Source organism: Cololabis saira, chromosome 4 (genome assembly GCF_033807715.1).
Source record: "Cololabis saira isolate AMF1-May2022 chromosome 4, fColSai1.1, whole genome shotgun sequence".
Lineage (NCBI taxonomy): Eukaryota > Metazoa > Chordata > Actinopteri > Beloniformes > Belonidae > Cololabis > Cololabis saira.
Genome location: NC_084590.1, coordinates 11,923,616 through 11,937,264, shown reverse-complemented (window position 1 = coordinate 11,937,264; position 13,649 = coordinate 11,923,616). Strand labels below are relative to the sequence as shown.

Below are 13,649 nucleotides of genomic sequence, written 5' to 3'. Positions count from 1 at the left end.
TGTGCTATAACAATATATCTTTCAAAAACCATGGTGTCTTTTTCAAATAAGCATAATTCTTATAACGTATCTCGTCCTGCGAGACTTCTCTTCGAAACACAGAAAAAAAAAATCTCAATGTTGAAGAAAGTTGGCAAAAACATCTTTAATCTTTTTGATTGATGCTACTGCTGTTGAAAAAAGTCAGGGGATGAAGGCAGCTGAATAGCATTCAAATTATTATTCAGAGGAAAGTCGAAATGTTGAGAATAAAGTTGAAGTACAATTTCGAGAAAATAGTCGAAATGTTGAGAAAAAAGTCGAAATGTTGAGAAAAAAGTCGAAATGTTGAGAAAAAAGTCGAAATGTCGAGATTAATGTTGAAGTACAATTTCAAGAAAAAAGTCGAAATGTTGAGAAAAAAGTCAAAATTTTGACTTTATTCTTGAAATTGTATTTCAACATTAATTTCGACATTTCGACTTTTTTCTCGAAGTGCACAATAAAAAAAATCTTCCCCTCTCAAATATTTTTTCTACTTCATGGCCCTAATACTCTTCCGTACATACTTGGCCAATCAATCTATTCTACTCTATTCTGTTCTGTTAAGTCTCATGGGCTTTTATTTTGAAACGTGAACCCGGATGTTTACGCCATTAGTTTGACACAGATAAAAGCGCGCAGCAGCAACAACACTCGCACAGACTCCGGAGTGAAGCTCAGACATCTCTCAGCGCCGTTATCTCCACATCTCAGCGGATATTTACGCTTTGATTTGTTCACCAAGTTTGATCAAGACAGTTCACCTTAAACTCTGGACATGGAGTGACATCTCCCGCGGATTTAAGTATTTACATCATCCGTCTCCGGTTCTTCATCTCATCCTCCTTTATTTTTTATTTTTTATTTTGTATTTTCTTTTTTGGGCATTTCATGTTCTCTGATGTCCCCCTGCCACCCTGGGCCCCGGACCTGCAGACATCACGGACAGAATAATACAAGTAAGCGGCATGTTGCATCATCTGCCCAGCTGTGGGCGAGAATCGCACCGACAACTCCGGCTGAATAACTACTATTTCTCCTGCTTTCCACTTCGGCTTCTGTCATTTTAGCGCTTACTTTTTTATTTAATATTACTTTTTTGTGTGTTAGTGTATCCTTCATACCTACAGGACACTCTTAAATGTTCTTATTATCTTTTTATTATTACTTTTTTTTTATTTGGAGGTGATGGTTTATTGTGATGGACATGTCCAGGCATGTTGGGGGTAAAAAGTGTGCAGAGAAACAAAGTTCATTTGATACAATTGTAAAAATTACATTTTTTTTCGGGCGCTGCTAAAAACAAAACCAAAAAATGTTTTGTTTTTTTTTTCCTTCTTTAAATCTCAAAATATAAACGAACCTTAAAAAAACAATGAATTAATGTTTATTTAGAATTTTTTTAAATAAATCCGCGCTCACAGACGCGCGGATTTGTTTACAAACAGAAGTCTCGTGTTCGGCGGGAGTGGGCGGGGCTTGTGTAGGAGTGTGCGGGGCTTGGGCGGGAGTGGGCGGGGCTTGTGTGGGAGTGGGCGGGGCTTCCGCCCCCTAGCGGCCGACGGGAGAACAGCTCGGTTGAGTTAAACTGTTTTCTACGCGTTTGTAGGTTTATTCTACTTCTTTTATTTAGTTTTCAACAATCAAAAACACTTGTTTTTGTGCTTTTATTTATTTATTTATTTATTTATTTATTTTAATTTAACCTTTATTTACTACGGAGCCCCTCTGGTGACATTTGAAAAAAATAATATAATGCGTGGACACGCATTAATAACTCGTGGCCACGCATTGATCATCTCGTGGCCACGAGATATTAACTCGTGGCCACGAGTTATTAATGCGTGATCACGCATTATTTTATTTTTTTCAAATGTCACCAGAGGGGCTCCGTAATTTACCTAGGCAAGTAATTTAAGAACAAATTCTTATTTACAAATGCAACCTGAACATAAGCACTTTGAGTGGAAAGGGGAGTTCTAGAAATGAAAAACAACGTTATGTAAAATTGCATAAAATCAGTACAATAAATATGTACAATAAATATAAAGACATTGGGACGTGGCAAGTCGGCCTGATCAACAGGTGCAAGAGTCGACTGTAATTTGTTGCAGATTTAGTTTGAAGACTGTGATACTGTGATATGAGAGTTTGAGAGTGTTTTGTAGTGTGTTCCAGTCATTAGCTGCAGCAAACCGGAAGGCGCTGCGACCAAAGACTGTATGGGCTTTGGGGATGGAGAGTTTAATCAAGTTACTGGACCCCAGATTGAGGGCAGAGTGTGACAGGTGTAGAAGGGAAGAGAGGTAGAGAGGTGTTACGCCAAGTATGGTTTTGTAGATGAGCAGGAGCCAGCGACGGAGCCGTCTGGTGTGGAGGGATGTCCAGTCTACCAGGTTATATAAGTCGCAGAGCAGATGGCGGAGTGAAGAGTATTCAGTTTCTTGAGGGTGGATTGAGATGCCATCCTAGATGGTGTCACCATAATCAAATATGGGCAGGATGGACAATTTGATAAGTGTTAAGTAGGTCTGGGTATCGATTCAAATGTCAAGAATCGATTCTATTCCGATTCTTAAGATTCAGAATCGATTATCAGGATTTGATTCAATCTAATTCAATCCGATATTGATTTTGGGTTATTGAAAATGTTTTTTGAGCTGTTGCCTGAATTATATGACTGTAGTTATGCAACATATGAATAGTAGTAGGCCTGTCGCTGCAATCGCTGCAGCTACGTGTCGACGCCATGTTCATTGTTTGATAAACCACGCCCATGTGTGAATTAAATGACGTGACTGTTGGGATTAAAGTTCACCAGGCGAAAATGTAATGAAGAAAAAAAATCGATCTTTAGGCATACAAATCGATTTTTAGGAATTAATATGAGAATCGATTTAGAATCGGAAAATTGTTTTTTTTTTTTCAACACAGGCCTAGTGTTAAGTTGATAAATGTGATAATTATGCATTTATTGCTTCTCTGTGCTTTAGGCTACTACTGAGATGGCTCGTGCGGAGACCATCGAGACGGTTGGTGAGGGCGGAGGAGGAGGAGGAGGAAATGGCCTTCTTCCTTCGCACAACACCTGCCACCTGCCTCGCCCTCTTTACGGCCGGCACAGCGTGCTGATCACCCCCACCGGCCCGGGCCTCCCTTATCTGCAGCAGAACCACCACCTGGACCCCCTGCAGGTCATCTACCCGCTGCCTTACACCCACGCTGGGAGCCGAGATCACCCGTCACCCGCGTCATCACCAGCAGGCAGCAGGAGGGCGGTCGCACCCAGGGACCCGTCCGGAGGACAGCCAGGTAAGACCAGGATGTCACAGCGCGAGGAAACAGTTCAGCGTGGGACTGCGTTCTTCTATTAATAGTGAGAGCAAGTGAGTTGTGTCTCGCTGTCACGTCAGAAGCTGCCGGGCTTAGTTCCTCTTTTATTTAAAGTTATTACGTTGAAGTGCCTTTGATCCTTAAACATGACAAGGACTTCAAAGACACAACTTCCTGTCACACTTACTCTGCGGGGGATCCAGTCTGCACGCATCCCTAATGAGCACGAATGAATAAGTCCAACAGCAAAACAGCAGTAATGACTCCAGCTCGCTGAATAGTTTGGTTTTAAGATGAAATGTAGCAGGAGATTATGAGACATGAGCTGGGATCATTGGTTGTAAATCAATGTACTTTTTCAAAAGAAGCTGGTTGTTATTGATAGTTTTATGGAAATAGTAATCTTGTGCCATCAGTTTGGTTTCAGTTTCTTTGAGTTGTTTAGTTTCCATTTCCTCCTTTTTCTCTCATCAGTTGCAGGTAAATCAGCTTCAGTTTCTTAATTTTATGAATTAAATGGTGCAAATCCATATCTCAGAAATGTTTTGGGTCAATTTTGAACTAAATCGTGCAAAAAAACAGGTCTTTTGGTGGCTTTTTAGCAATGCAAAGGGCTGCCTCCTCCTCCTCCTCCTCCTCCTGCTCCTCCTCCTCCTCCTCCTCCCTCTGCTGCAGGTCAGCTGTGCACACAGGCATGTTCAGACTTGTCCTCGCAGCAGTAAAGACACCCTCTGCAGCTGCAGAGTTTTAGTGAGCCCCAGTCAGACTGCAGACATTTACTCTGTCCAACATTTATAAATCAGTCTTATCAGTTAGTTCACCAGTCAAAGTCAAAGTTTATCCAATGAGTAAGTTAAACCTACTTAATCTGACATACACCTGTGCTGTAATCTTTGAGTTATAACCAGTCAGCTACTATATTTACCAATAACACGCAGCCACTGTGGAGCTGTTAATCTTTATTACTCATGCAGTTGCTAAACAAACGATCTTCCGGCGGCTGATGGCATGTTTGTTTCTCAGCATCGGCTTTCTGTCGCTTTATTACGCATTAGAGAAACGTGACGCTTAATAGGTCAGTTTTTAGTAAAGTAGAGATTCATGCAGCTCCTTTCTATGGTTTTTAGTTTACTTTAATGATTTTGTTTTGTTTTGGTTTCCATTGCCCTCCCCCCACAGCCCACGACCAGCCCACTCCTCCACTCCTCCACTCCTCCACTCCTCCACTCCTCCGTCTCTCCCCGCTCTCAGTTCGACTGGTCAACAGCTCCCTCTGTCATCTTTTCAGGCTTTCATCCCGTCTAACGCTCATCTTCAGCCCCCAAGCTCCACCTCTCTTCCCCCCTCGTTCTTCCTATCACATCTCGGACCCCCTGCTCTCTCCTCCAATCACATGCAAACGTCTCCAGGACTGCTGTCTCAGAGTTACCTTGGCAACAAGCCAGGGTTTTCCTGTTTGTTTTTTTCCCCCTGCCGCTCTCTCTTTTCTCCATTTCCGTCTCTCCCTCTCCATCTATCTGTCTGTCTGTCTGTCTGTCTGTCGAGGCACCTGTATTTCTAAAGGATCAGTTGTAATCCTCCCAGCAGATGATGTGGTTGCCAGGGGTTCCCGTTTCTGTGGCAACCAGAGTTATAGTTGCAGCATCTCCGTTTTTAAAGATGAGCCTCGCTTGGACAAAGTAAAAATTGTAGTAGCGGGATTTCTACTACTCAAAACTCAAAACTGCACCCTGCCAAAGAACCTGAATCTTAAAATTAAAAAAAAGGAGAATATTTTATCTCGCGGTATGATTGCGTGTGAAATTAAACGATGGAGGGCATGAAAGCGGCCGAGGTGTTGCTGCTCGGAGCTTCACGTCTTCCGGAGCTTCTTGTAGTGAAACTGTGACTGAAATCTCCTCATCACACGCGACCAGACCTGAGAGACTTCATGGAAACACGTTTTGCCTAGAAAAGGTGGAAATAAGCAAGTAATTAAACCTAAACATAAAGACTACGTCCTAATCTTTAAGCCTGGAAGGTCAGACTCTTAATAATAATAATAATAATAATATCTCTAACAAGTTTAGACCTATTTGTCCCTCTGCAAGCTGCAGACGGAGGATTCATGCATCTGTTAATTAAAAAAAGCAGTCTGTAAACACAACAAAAACCACAAATAACAGTAGGTCTCCACACCAGACTTTTAAGCAGATTAAAAGATTACTCTCCCAAATTCCAACAGGAGGAAGTCCGGCAGGCTCCTTAATACTAGTGTGTGTGTGTGCATGTGCATTTGTGTGTGTGTGTGTGAGAGCTGCTGCTAGTGTGCCTCAGTGTCAAAGGTCAAGACTGACGTTTAAAGTCACTGTTTGCAGACTGAGGGAACTGGTTTCATCAGTTCCTGCTGTCCGAGGGTCTGAGAGTCACTTTTCCCCGTTTGATCGTCCTGAGAGGACGGAGGGTTTCCGAGGATGTGGGCTGCTGATGTTGAACCACTGAGGGAGATTGATTTCCTCCCTGCCGGTAACTCGTCTCCTGACCTGAGTTTTGCTCTTTTCTGCTGCAGACCCGGACAGAGAGGACCTCCGCGGTGCCCCGAGTCCAGGGGGGCCTCTGCCCGACCTGCTGCCCCAGAACGAGCGCTCGCCCCGGGCCTCGGGGCGCGGGGGGGGCCGGGGGGAGGCGGCGCAGGAGATGGAGCTGAGGAGGGTGGCGCGGCGGCTCAAGCTGATCGGAGACGAGTTCAACGCCGCCGTCCTCCACAGAGCGGTGAGTACAGTCTCCACAACAGTTGATAAAAGTGTGTGGGTTTGAAGTCACACCAGCACTTTCACGGCGACCTGAAACCGTGACACTCGGTTTCAAAGTTGTGAATGATGCGTCGGATGAATGAGCTGCAGAAAAACCCCTCAGCGCCTCAGAGATCAGCAGTCAAAGTGTTTTATTATCATTAAACAGTTGTTAATTATACCACACACACACACACACACACACACACACACACACACACACACTAGAAACCATCTTATCGGACCACTTTTTGCTTGCAGATCAATATATTGCATGTGTGAGAGTCAATCATTGACATCTGCAGAGAGTCAGTCCTCCCTCCTTCTTTTTATTAATTTCCTCTTACGTTTTTTGCCTTCTTTTCTTTTTTTTTCTTTTATTTCTCCTGCTTTCCACTTCGGTTTCTGTAATTAGGCACTTACCCTTTATTTAGTATAACTTTTTTGTGTTAGTGTATCCTCCATACCTACAGGACACTCTTAAATGTTTTTATCATCTTTTTTATTTTTTTTATTGCGAGGTGATGGCTTGTTATGATGGACATGTCCAGGCATGTTGGGGGTAAAAAGTGTGGAGGGAATCAAAGTACATTTGATACAATTGTAAATAATTATACAGTCGAGACGCTGTTTCTCACGCAGCTCAAAAAAAAAAAACAGCTGTTAATGAAATTCTCAAAAATTAATTAAAGGTTCTTTTGGCTTTTTAAAAACGTATCTTGATATCTTCCTGAGGGACTCGCGCCTTCGCTCACGCGGCATTTCTCCGCGTCCACGCGCTCACGAGCTGCAGATTTGACGTCATTGACGTCTGCAGAGAGTCAGCCCTCCCTTCTTCCTTTTAAGTTCCTCTTAAGTTTTTTACCTTCTTTTCTTCTTCTTTCTTTTCTTTTCTTTTCTTTTCTCTTCTCTTCTTTCCTTTTGTTTTCTTCTCTTTTCTTGCACTCAGACTAACCAATCTGTCTTTCTTCGCCCATCATATCTTTTTCTGCACAATAATGAATCAAATTCGGTTTCTTGATGCTTCATTTATTCATCTTTTCTTGTCCTTTTTGTCTATGCTTTTTTTCTTTTCATCACTCTCACTGCTCTCGTTATTATTCTCAGTAACTTTATTCTTCTTGGTTCAGTAACGAAACATTTCAGATGGAAATGTTTCTGTCTGATTGTTATTTCTTTATCTTGTCCTCTCACACCCCTCCCTCCCTCCCTCCCTGCCCTCGATCGCGTGAGGAGTTGGCAGCACCTCAACCTCATCCCCCACCACACACACACACACACACACACACACACACACACACTCACACACACACACACACACACACACACACACACACACACACACACACACACACACTCCTCCCTACAGCTCTCTCCCTCTCCATGCCGCCTCGTGCTCGTAAACAAAGATGACGTCAGCGCTGCTCTCGCTCAGACCTCCGGCGCACGCCTCAACCGGCAGCCGGTCGGCTCGAGGACACGTGCTGCATGTCTCAGCGCTTCCTCCCCTCCGTCTTCAAACAATAAATAAATCTCCCGCTCCGTCTGCGTTATGCATGTGAAGTAGTCATGCTCTCCTCTGAATGAGAAGTGACGGATGAAGGGAGGGGGGGGGGGGCAGTCTTTCCCTCCCTTGCAGGTTTTTCTGCTCGACCTGCAGATGTTTCAGACGTTTATGTTACCTGAAAATCCTTTGTGAGATTCTCACTAGTCGTCTTCAAGGCTCTGGTTGAGAGGCCCCGCCCCCTTGTTCTCCTGACCCTTGACCCCCCCGACCCGGTCCGTTTCTTCTTCTGCATCTGGGTTGTAGGTTTTACAGCTGCATCCTGCAGCGCTCTCGTCAGGGCTCATCTTCTTAGCTCCCGGTGACTCAACAATGACTAAAACTGTGCATCATGTTTCCAACCGTCAGCAGCAGCATTCAATCACACCAAGTCCATTATCAGCTGTTTTAAAGGGTTATTTTGTGTCAATAAATGCTCAGTTTGTAGCATTTACTTCACTTGCACTCATGTCTCTGTCTCTCCTGTCTCTCCTGCAGCACGGCGCCCCCCACTGGCGGGACTGGAGAGACGCCTGCAGGGGACTCCTGAACTTCGTCACCCAGGCGCTGAGCGCTCTGTACCGGCTCACGTAGACCTCCGACCCCCCCAAACCCCCACCCCATTAGTCACTGGACTCTTCCTGGACGTGTCGGCGCCACCTGTTGGCCGGATGCGGCTGCTTCCTGTGGAAACTGGACCCCCGTCTGTCCGTCTGTCCGCCTGACAGTCCGTCCATCAGTCGGTCTGCTGGTCCGGACTCAGCTGATGGACCGAGTGTCTCAACCCTGTAGATTCTGTAATATGAGTTTGTCCGTGTCCGGTCTCGGGGGGGCGGCGCTCCACGCGGCGGGTGGGAGGCGGCGTGCGTGCGGTTTCCTGGGAGACTTGACGTCTGCGATATCAGACATAATTTCAAACTGACGCTGCGTCTTCAGCTCTTGAATTTCAACTCAACCCCCCCTCGTCCGACGTGTCGGTTTCGCTGTCGTGTCTTTGATTGTGCAGCCCCGTGTCCCTCCAATCCTTGTAAAACTGTGAAACTGGACGCCGCGGTTGCATGGCAGGGAAAAAGACCGGGCGAAGCTCACAGCGAACGTTTCCTCCCGATCCCAAAAACGCTTCATTCTGTTATTCAACGTGCCTTCCCGCCTCGGCGCTGCGCCGGGACCCAAACCATCTCCGACACCACGACAATCAGCTGCCGGCCCTTCAGGGTCCTGCAGCGTTGGGATTCCAGCTCCAGCACCGATCGTCCTGATATCTCCATGTCGGGAGCCTGCAGAGCCACTCGGTCGTCTGTAAATAGTCTTTTTGGGAGATCAGTCTGAGTTACCCGACGCTTTGAGAAGTTCCTGTCGGGAGAAGTGTCTGTATTTCCGAGCGGCCCTCTGCGACAAGTCTGAATTTAAATCCAGTGGATTTGATGATTGAAAAAAAAAAAAAACCCAAATGATTTGGATCTTTTGATTAAGAAGTATTGGATGATGCCTGTAAAAGGACCCCAAGGACCTTGTTTCTAGTGTCAGATAAAATATTAATGGGTTGTAATTTATTTTGGAAAGTAGCGTATCTGTAGCTTTATTTTTGTTTCTTTCTGTTCCTTGAAGGTTGTTTTTTTATTATTAATTATGGAGATGTATTTATTTGTTTTCTTATGGTTCCCACTCAAAGCTATGAGTGCCGCTGTACTTGAGTCCTAACTGTTTGAACTGTCAGAGCGGGAGGGGACGCATCACTCTCAGACTGGGAGCTGGTGGTTCTGGTCCGTGACCCGGTGTGATCGACACCTTCTCGGTGCTTTAAAGCTGCAGCCTTATCGTTATGAGGAACTTTAATCCTTCTGTCTTTAGTGTTCCAAACACCCTCAACAGTCTGAAAGTGATGCGTCCATGAAGCAGCTCATCAGAGAAGGTGGCAAACACCCAAATCCTCTTTTCAGACCTTTTTAAAGCACAAAGAAAATTAATAATCAGGCCTCAAAGAGTCATAGCAATATCTGAAGTGGAGTTTAGGAGGACTGAAGTGAAACCCGGCTCACAGGGCCTGTGACGCCCCGGTGGCAGAGTTGCTGTAACATTCGGGTTCACTCATTCACTTCATATTCCAGCTGTTATTTGTTTTTTTTTGTCACTCTGCCGGGCCGAGAACCAACTGTTAACCCACTTACTACTGCACTGGTCCAGCCGAACCCGCGGGCGGTCTCAACGCACTTCCCAGTTCCACCAGCAGAACTCAACGTCGGTCTCGTTTGCTGTTTTCAACCTTTTGTATTGTAAATTTCTACATGAATTTGTACGTTTTTTTTGTACAATAAAGATAAGAATAAATATATCCACTTGTTTTGTGCGTCATTTCTAGTGCAGGTTTGTGCGAGATGGAGTGAAAGTGAAATACAAAAGGCTGTCTGTTTCTTTGGTTTGGCGTAATAACAAAAGCATGTTGTTGCAACGATGGAAGAAGCGCAGCGCTTTTATGACACGTTAAGATTTATGTGGTGTATTTGAGAGTCCTTCACTCAAATAAACCTCCGGCTCTTTAGTTACAAGTAGTTTAATATGTACCAGTCCCCAAACCTGTTCACAGATTTTTTTTGATTGATTGAATTGTTTATTTCGAACACATAAGGAAAAAAATATAACATTTTTCAAATTTCAAATTCAAAACATACAGAAAAAAAGCAACAACAACAAAAACGTAATACAAACAGGGAAAAAAAAAAAACAGTGTCCGAAAAGGAGCAGGTAAAAGTAAAACTTATTTAACCCTGCCCCTTGGTTACCTCTATTATAAATTAAACATAAATATGAATATAATATGCCTGGCATTGGCTGTATTTAATAACTCTAATTAACCTAAAGAAAGAAAGAAAGAAAGAAAGAAAGAAAGAAAGAAAGAAAGAAAGAAAGAAAGAAAGAAAGAAAGAAAGAAAGAAAGAAAAGAAAAAAGGCAAGTTTATTTGTATAGCACAATTCAACACAAGGTAATTCAAAGTGCTTTACATCAACATTAAAAGCACCAAGACACAATTAAACAGTAAATAACAAATAAAATGAAATAAAATGATAATAAAAGAGGTAAAATAATAAAAAGCACAAGCTGTTAAAAATAAGGGCAGTAGAGTACAGCAGGTAAGTATTTAATTTAAGAGTACGCTTGAACAGTAATGTTTTTAGGCCTGATTTAAAGGAGCTGACAGTTGGAGCAGACCTCAGGTCTACAGGAAGTTTGTTCCACCGGTGAGGAGCAGAATAACTGAACGCTGCCTCACCTTGCTTGGTTCTGGTTCTTGGGAACCACAACAAACCAGATCCAGATGAACCTCAGGGGTCTGGGAGCTTCATAGGAACTAACAGATCCAGCATGTATTTTGGTCCAAGACCATTCAGGTCTTTGTAGACCAGCAGTAAGATTGTAAACTCTATCCTTTGACTCACTGGAAGCCAGTGTAGCAAAGAATGAAAGAAAGAAAGGAATCTGCAGCCAGGTGACTTATTTCTGTGATTGGTAGTAGGTTTTTTCAGTGTTTTTCAATATTTATTCAGGTTATTATATGTTTATTCAGTGTCCAGATGTAGTTTTTTCTGCATTTGCTGGTTCCAGTACTGGAAATCAAAGGTTGCATCCAGAGAAATTCTTAGTATGAATGAAGAAAAGGTTCAAGATCTTGAACATCTTAAGTTGTTCGGTTGATTTCTGATTTCATGTGACCTCAGACCCCCGACTGGTGGAGGCAGACGGCTGGTTCTGAGTCTTGTTCTGCTGTTGGTTTACAGGTTTCTTTTCATCCTCCACTGTCGCCTGTCACAGAGGATTGGACGGAAGTGAGGATTGTATGCAATATGTTGGAGGCTGCTTTTTTTATGATTTATCCTTAAATTAAGTTCGAATTTTGGGCTCAATGTGAACAAATTGGAAAATGCACGAATTACAGTTAACTGGACTGAACTGGATCATCATATTCAAACTTGTAAGTACTTTTAGCATAAAGGGCCTTTAGATGATTTTAGATTTCGGAAATTACAAGTGTAGGCTGCAGACAGACGCTACTCGGGAATTATACAATTAAAAATGAACTAAATGTGATTGTAGGAACCAGGAGGCCTGACATTCACATGAACTTGCCGGTTGCATCTAAATATATTAATATTAGTACAAAGAGTACAAAGATGACTATGACAACAGGGAGGGGTGTTTAGAAACGACGCATTAGAAGTTTGCTGTACAGTATGAATAAAACCCCAAGCGGGTTATGTGTCACTCGTATCTGATTGACTCAGATATTTGACCCCAGGACAGTTTTTCTGTTTATATGTTCACATCTCCTGCAACAAGTGCATCATCTTGAAACTCATCAAGAGAATGCCAATAGTGTGTGAAGCAGTAATCAAACCAAAAGGTGGCTACTTTAAAGAACCTAGAATATAAGACATATTTTCTGTTTTTAGTTTAGTTTCACCTTTTTTTTTATCATCTCTCTCCTCTCCGTCAGATCTGCAACCATCTAGTGAAGATACGTATATATATATATATATATATATATATATATATATATATATATATATATATATATATATATATATATATATATATATATAGATGATGCACTGGTTGCAGAAGATGAGTGATGAGCATGGGGCAAGAATAAGAAATGAGACTCAGCGCCACGACGACCGTCGGGGTTCCTGCAGCCAACAGCGAAGCCGGCACGGGAGCGCGTGTGTAATCTCATGTGATTTTCAAATCAAGCTCTAAATATGACTTACAATGTTATCTTACCTGGTCAGTAGGAAATGAGCCATGTCAGCATCTGTTTTCAGTCCCAATTCAAGTTGAAGCTGCCTCCATGACTCAAACGCATATCCAATGTTTACTCGTGCGCCGTCGAGAACGCACATGCAGCGTCATTTGACGTCACATCCGGAGGACAGCGCGGGAAATTCGGGCCCGGAATTGCAGCACATTTTGCAGCACACAGCCTGTTCAAGGCAACGGAGAGATACGCTAGAGGGCTCATTCTTTTTGGTTTGGAACGCTTCATCTGACATTATTACTAGAAAACTTAAAACGTATACGCATTTTTATCATAAATCCTGCGTCAATCCTGCCTCATGCTCCTTTAACATATAAACAGAAAAACTGTCCCATTGTCGAATATCTGAGTCAATCAGGTACGAGTGACATATAACAAGCTTGGGTTTTTATTTATTTTATATGTATTTTATATTTATTTATTTATATGTATATATTATATATAAATATATTATATTTATTTTATATATATATATATATATAAAATAAACAAAAATAATATATAAATATAAATAAATAAATATAAAATATATATGTATGTATATATATATATATATATATATAAATGCAAGTAGAAGTGTAGACAGGACAAAAACAAGCCGTCCCCCAGACAGAGCGGATGTTTATCAGCTCTTATCTTTATGAATGTGGTGAGAAGTGCATCCATGGTGTGGACAGGTATCAGTAAAACCAGATCACACTCCTGCACAGACACACTCGTCTGTTACTGAGTCAACAGTGGAGCTGCTCGCTCTCAGACCGCAGAACGGACCAATCACGTGGCCCCCGGAGGAAACTCTGGCCTCTGATTGGTCGCAGCAGCAGCCGCTCGTGTGTTGCTGATGGGTGGAGGCAGAGAGAGTGACCCGCACAGCAGGGGCGTTGGGGGGGATTACACCGCCCCGGGGGGGTGGGGGGCCCCTGAAGGGCCCCAGGAGGAGAGAGAGAAGAGAGGACCTGGAGGAGGAGAAGTTTGAATGAGTCAGCCGAGGCCTGGATGTGTGTGTCGGCAGATAAAGAGGTCGGCTGTAATTAAAGGAGCAGAATGAGCTTAAAGGGACATTAATTAATTAATCTTCCCTAATCTCAGGAAAAGAGCAGTGGGGCCTCGTGCTGCCTAATCAGCTCTCTGATTTCCTTTAGAGACTTGGATTTGTTTTGGCGCGCTGGT

At 43.2% G+C, this 13,649-nt stretch overlaps 1 protein-coding gene across 1 annotated transcript; it reads left to right on the top strand.

The window, feature by feature from the left end:
* The first annotated feature begins 675 nt into the window (after window positions 1-675).
* LOC133441508 (uncharacterized) lies at window positions 676-10,000 on the top strand. Its single transcript, XM_061718872.1, has 4 exons — window positions 676-980; window positions 3,015-3,333; window positions 5,903-6,105; window positions 8,167-10,000. The coding sequence occupies exons 2-4, from the start codon at window positions 3,027-3,029 to the stop codon at window positions 8,260-8,262; spliced, it is 606 nt and encodes a 201-aa protein (XP_061574856.1). The 5' UTR covers window positions 676-980; window positions 3,015-3,026; the 3' UTR covers window positions 8,263-10,000.
* Window positions 10,001-13,649: the final 3,649 nt, after the last annotated feature.

Excerpts from the sequence above, each read along its gene's own strand:
- LOC133441508 (XM_061718872.1), top strand. The coding sequence starts at position 3,027 with ATGGCTCGTGCGGAGACCATCGAGACGGTTGGTGAGGGCGGAGGAGGA. Across the intron at positions 3,334-5,902 it reads CCCGTCCGGAGGACAGCCAG|ACCCGGACAGAGAGGACCTC; the intron begins GTAAGACCAGGA and ends TTTCTGCTGCAG. Across the intron at positions 6,106-8,166 it reads CCGCCGTCCTCCACAGAGCG|CACGGCGCCCCCCACTGGCG; the intron begins GTGAGTACAGTC and ends TCTCTCCTGCAG.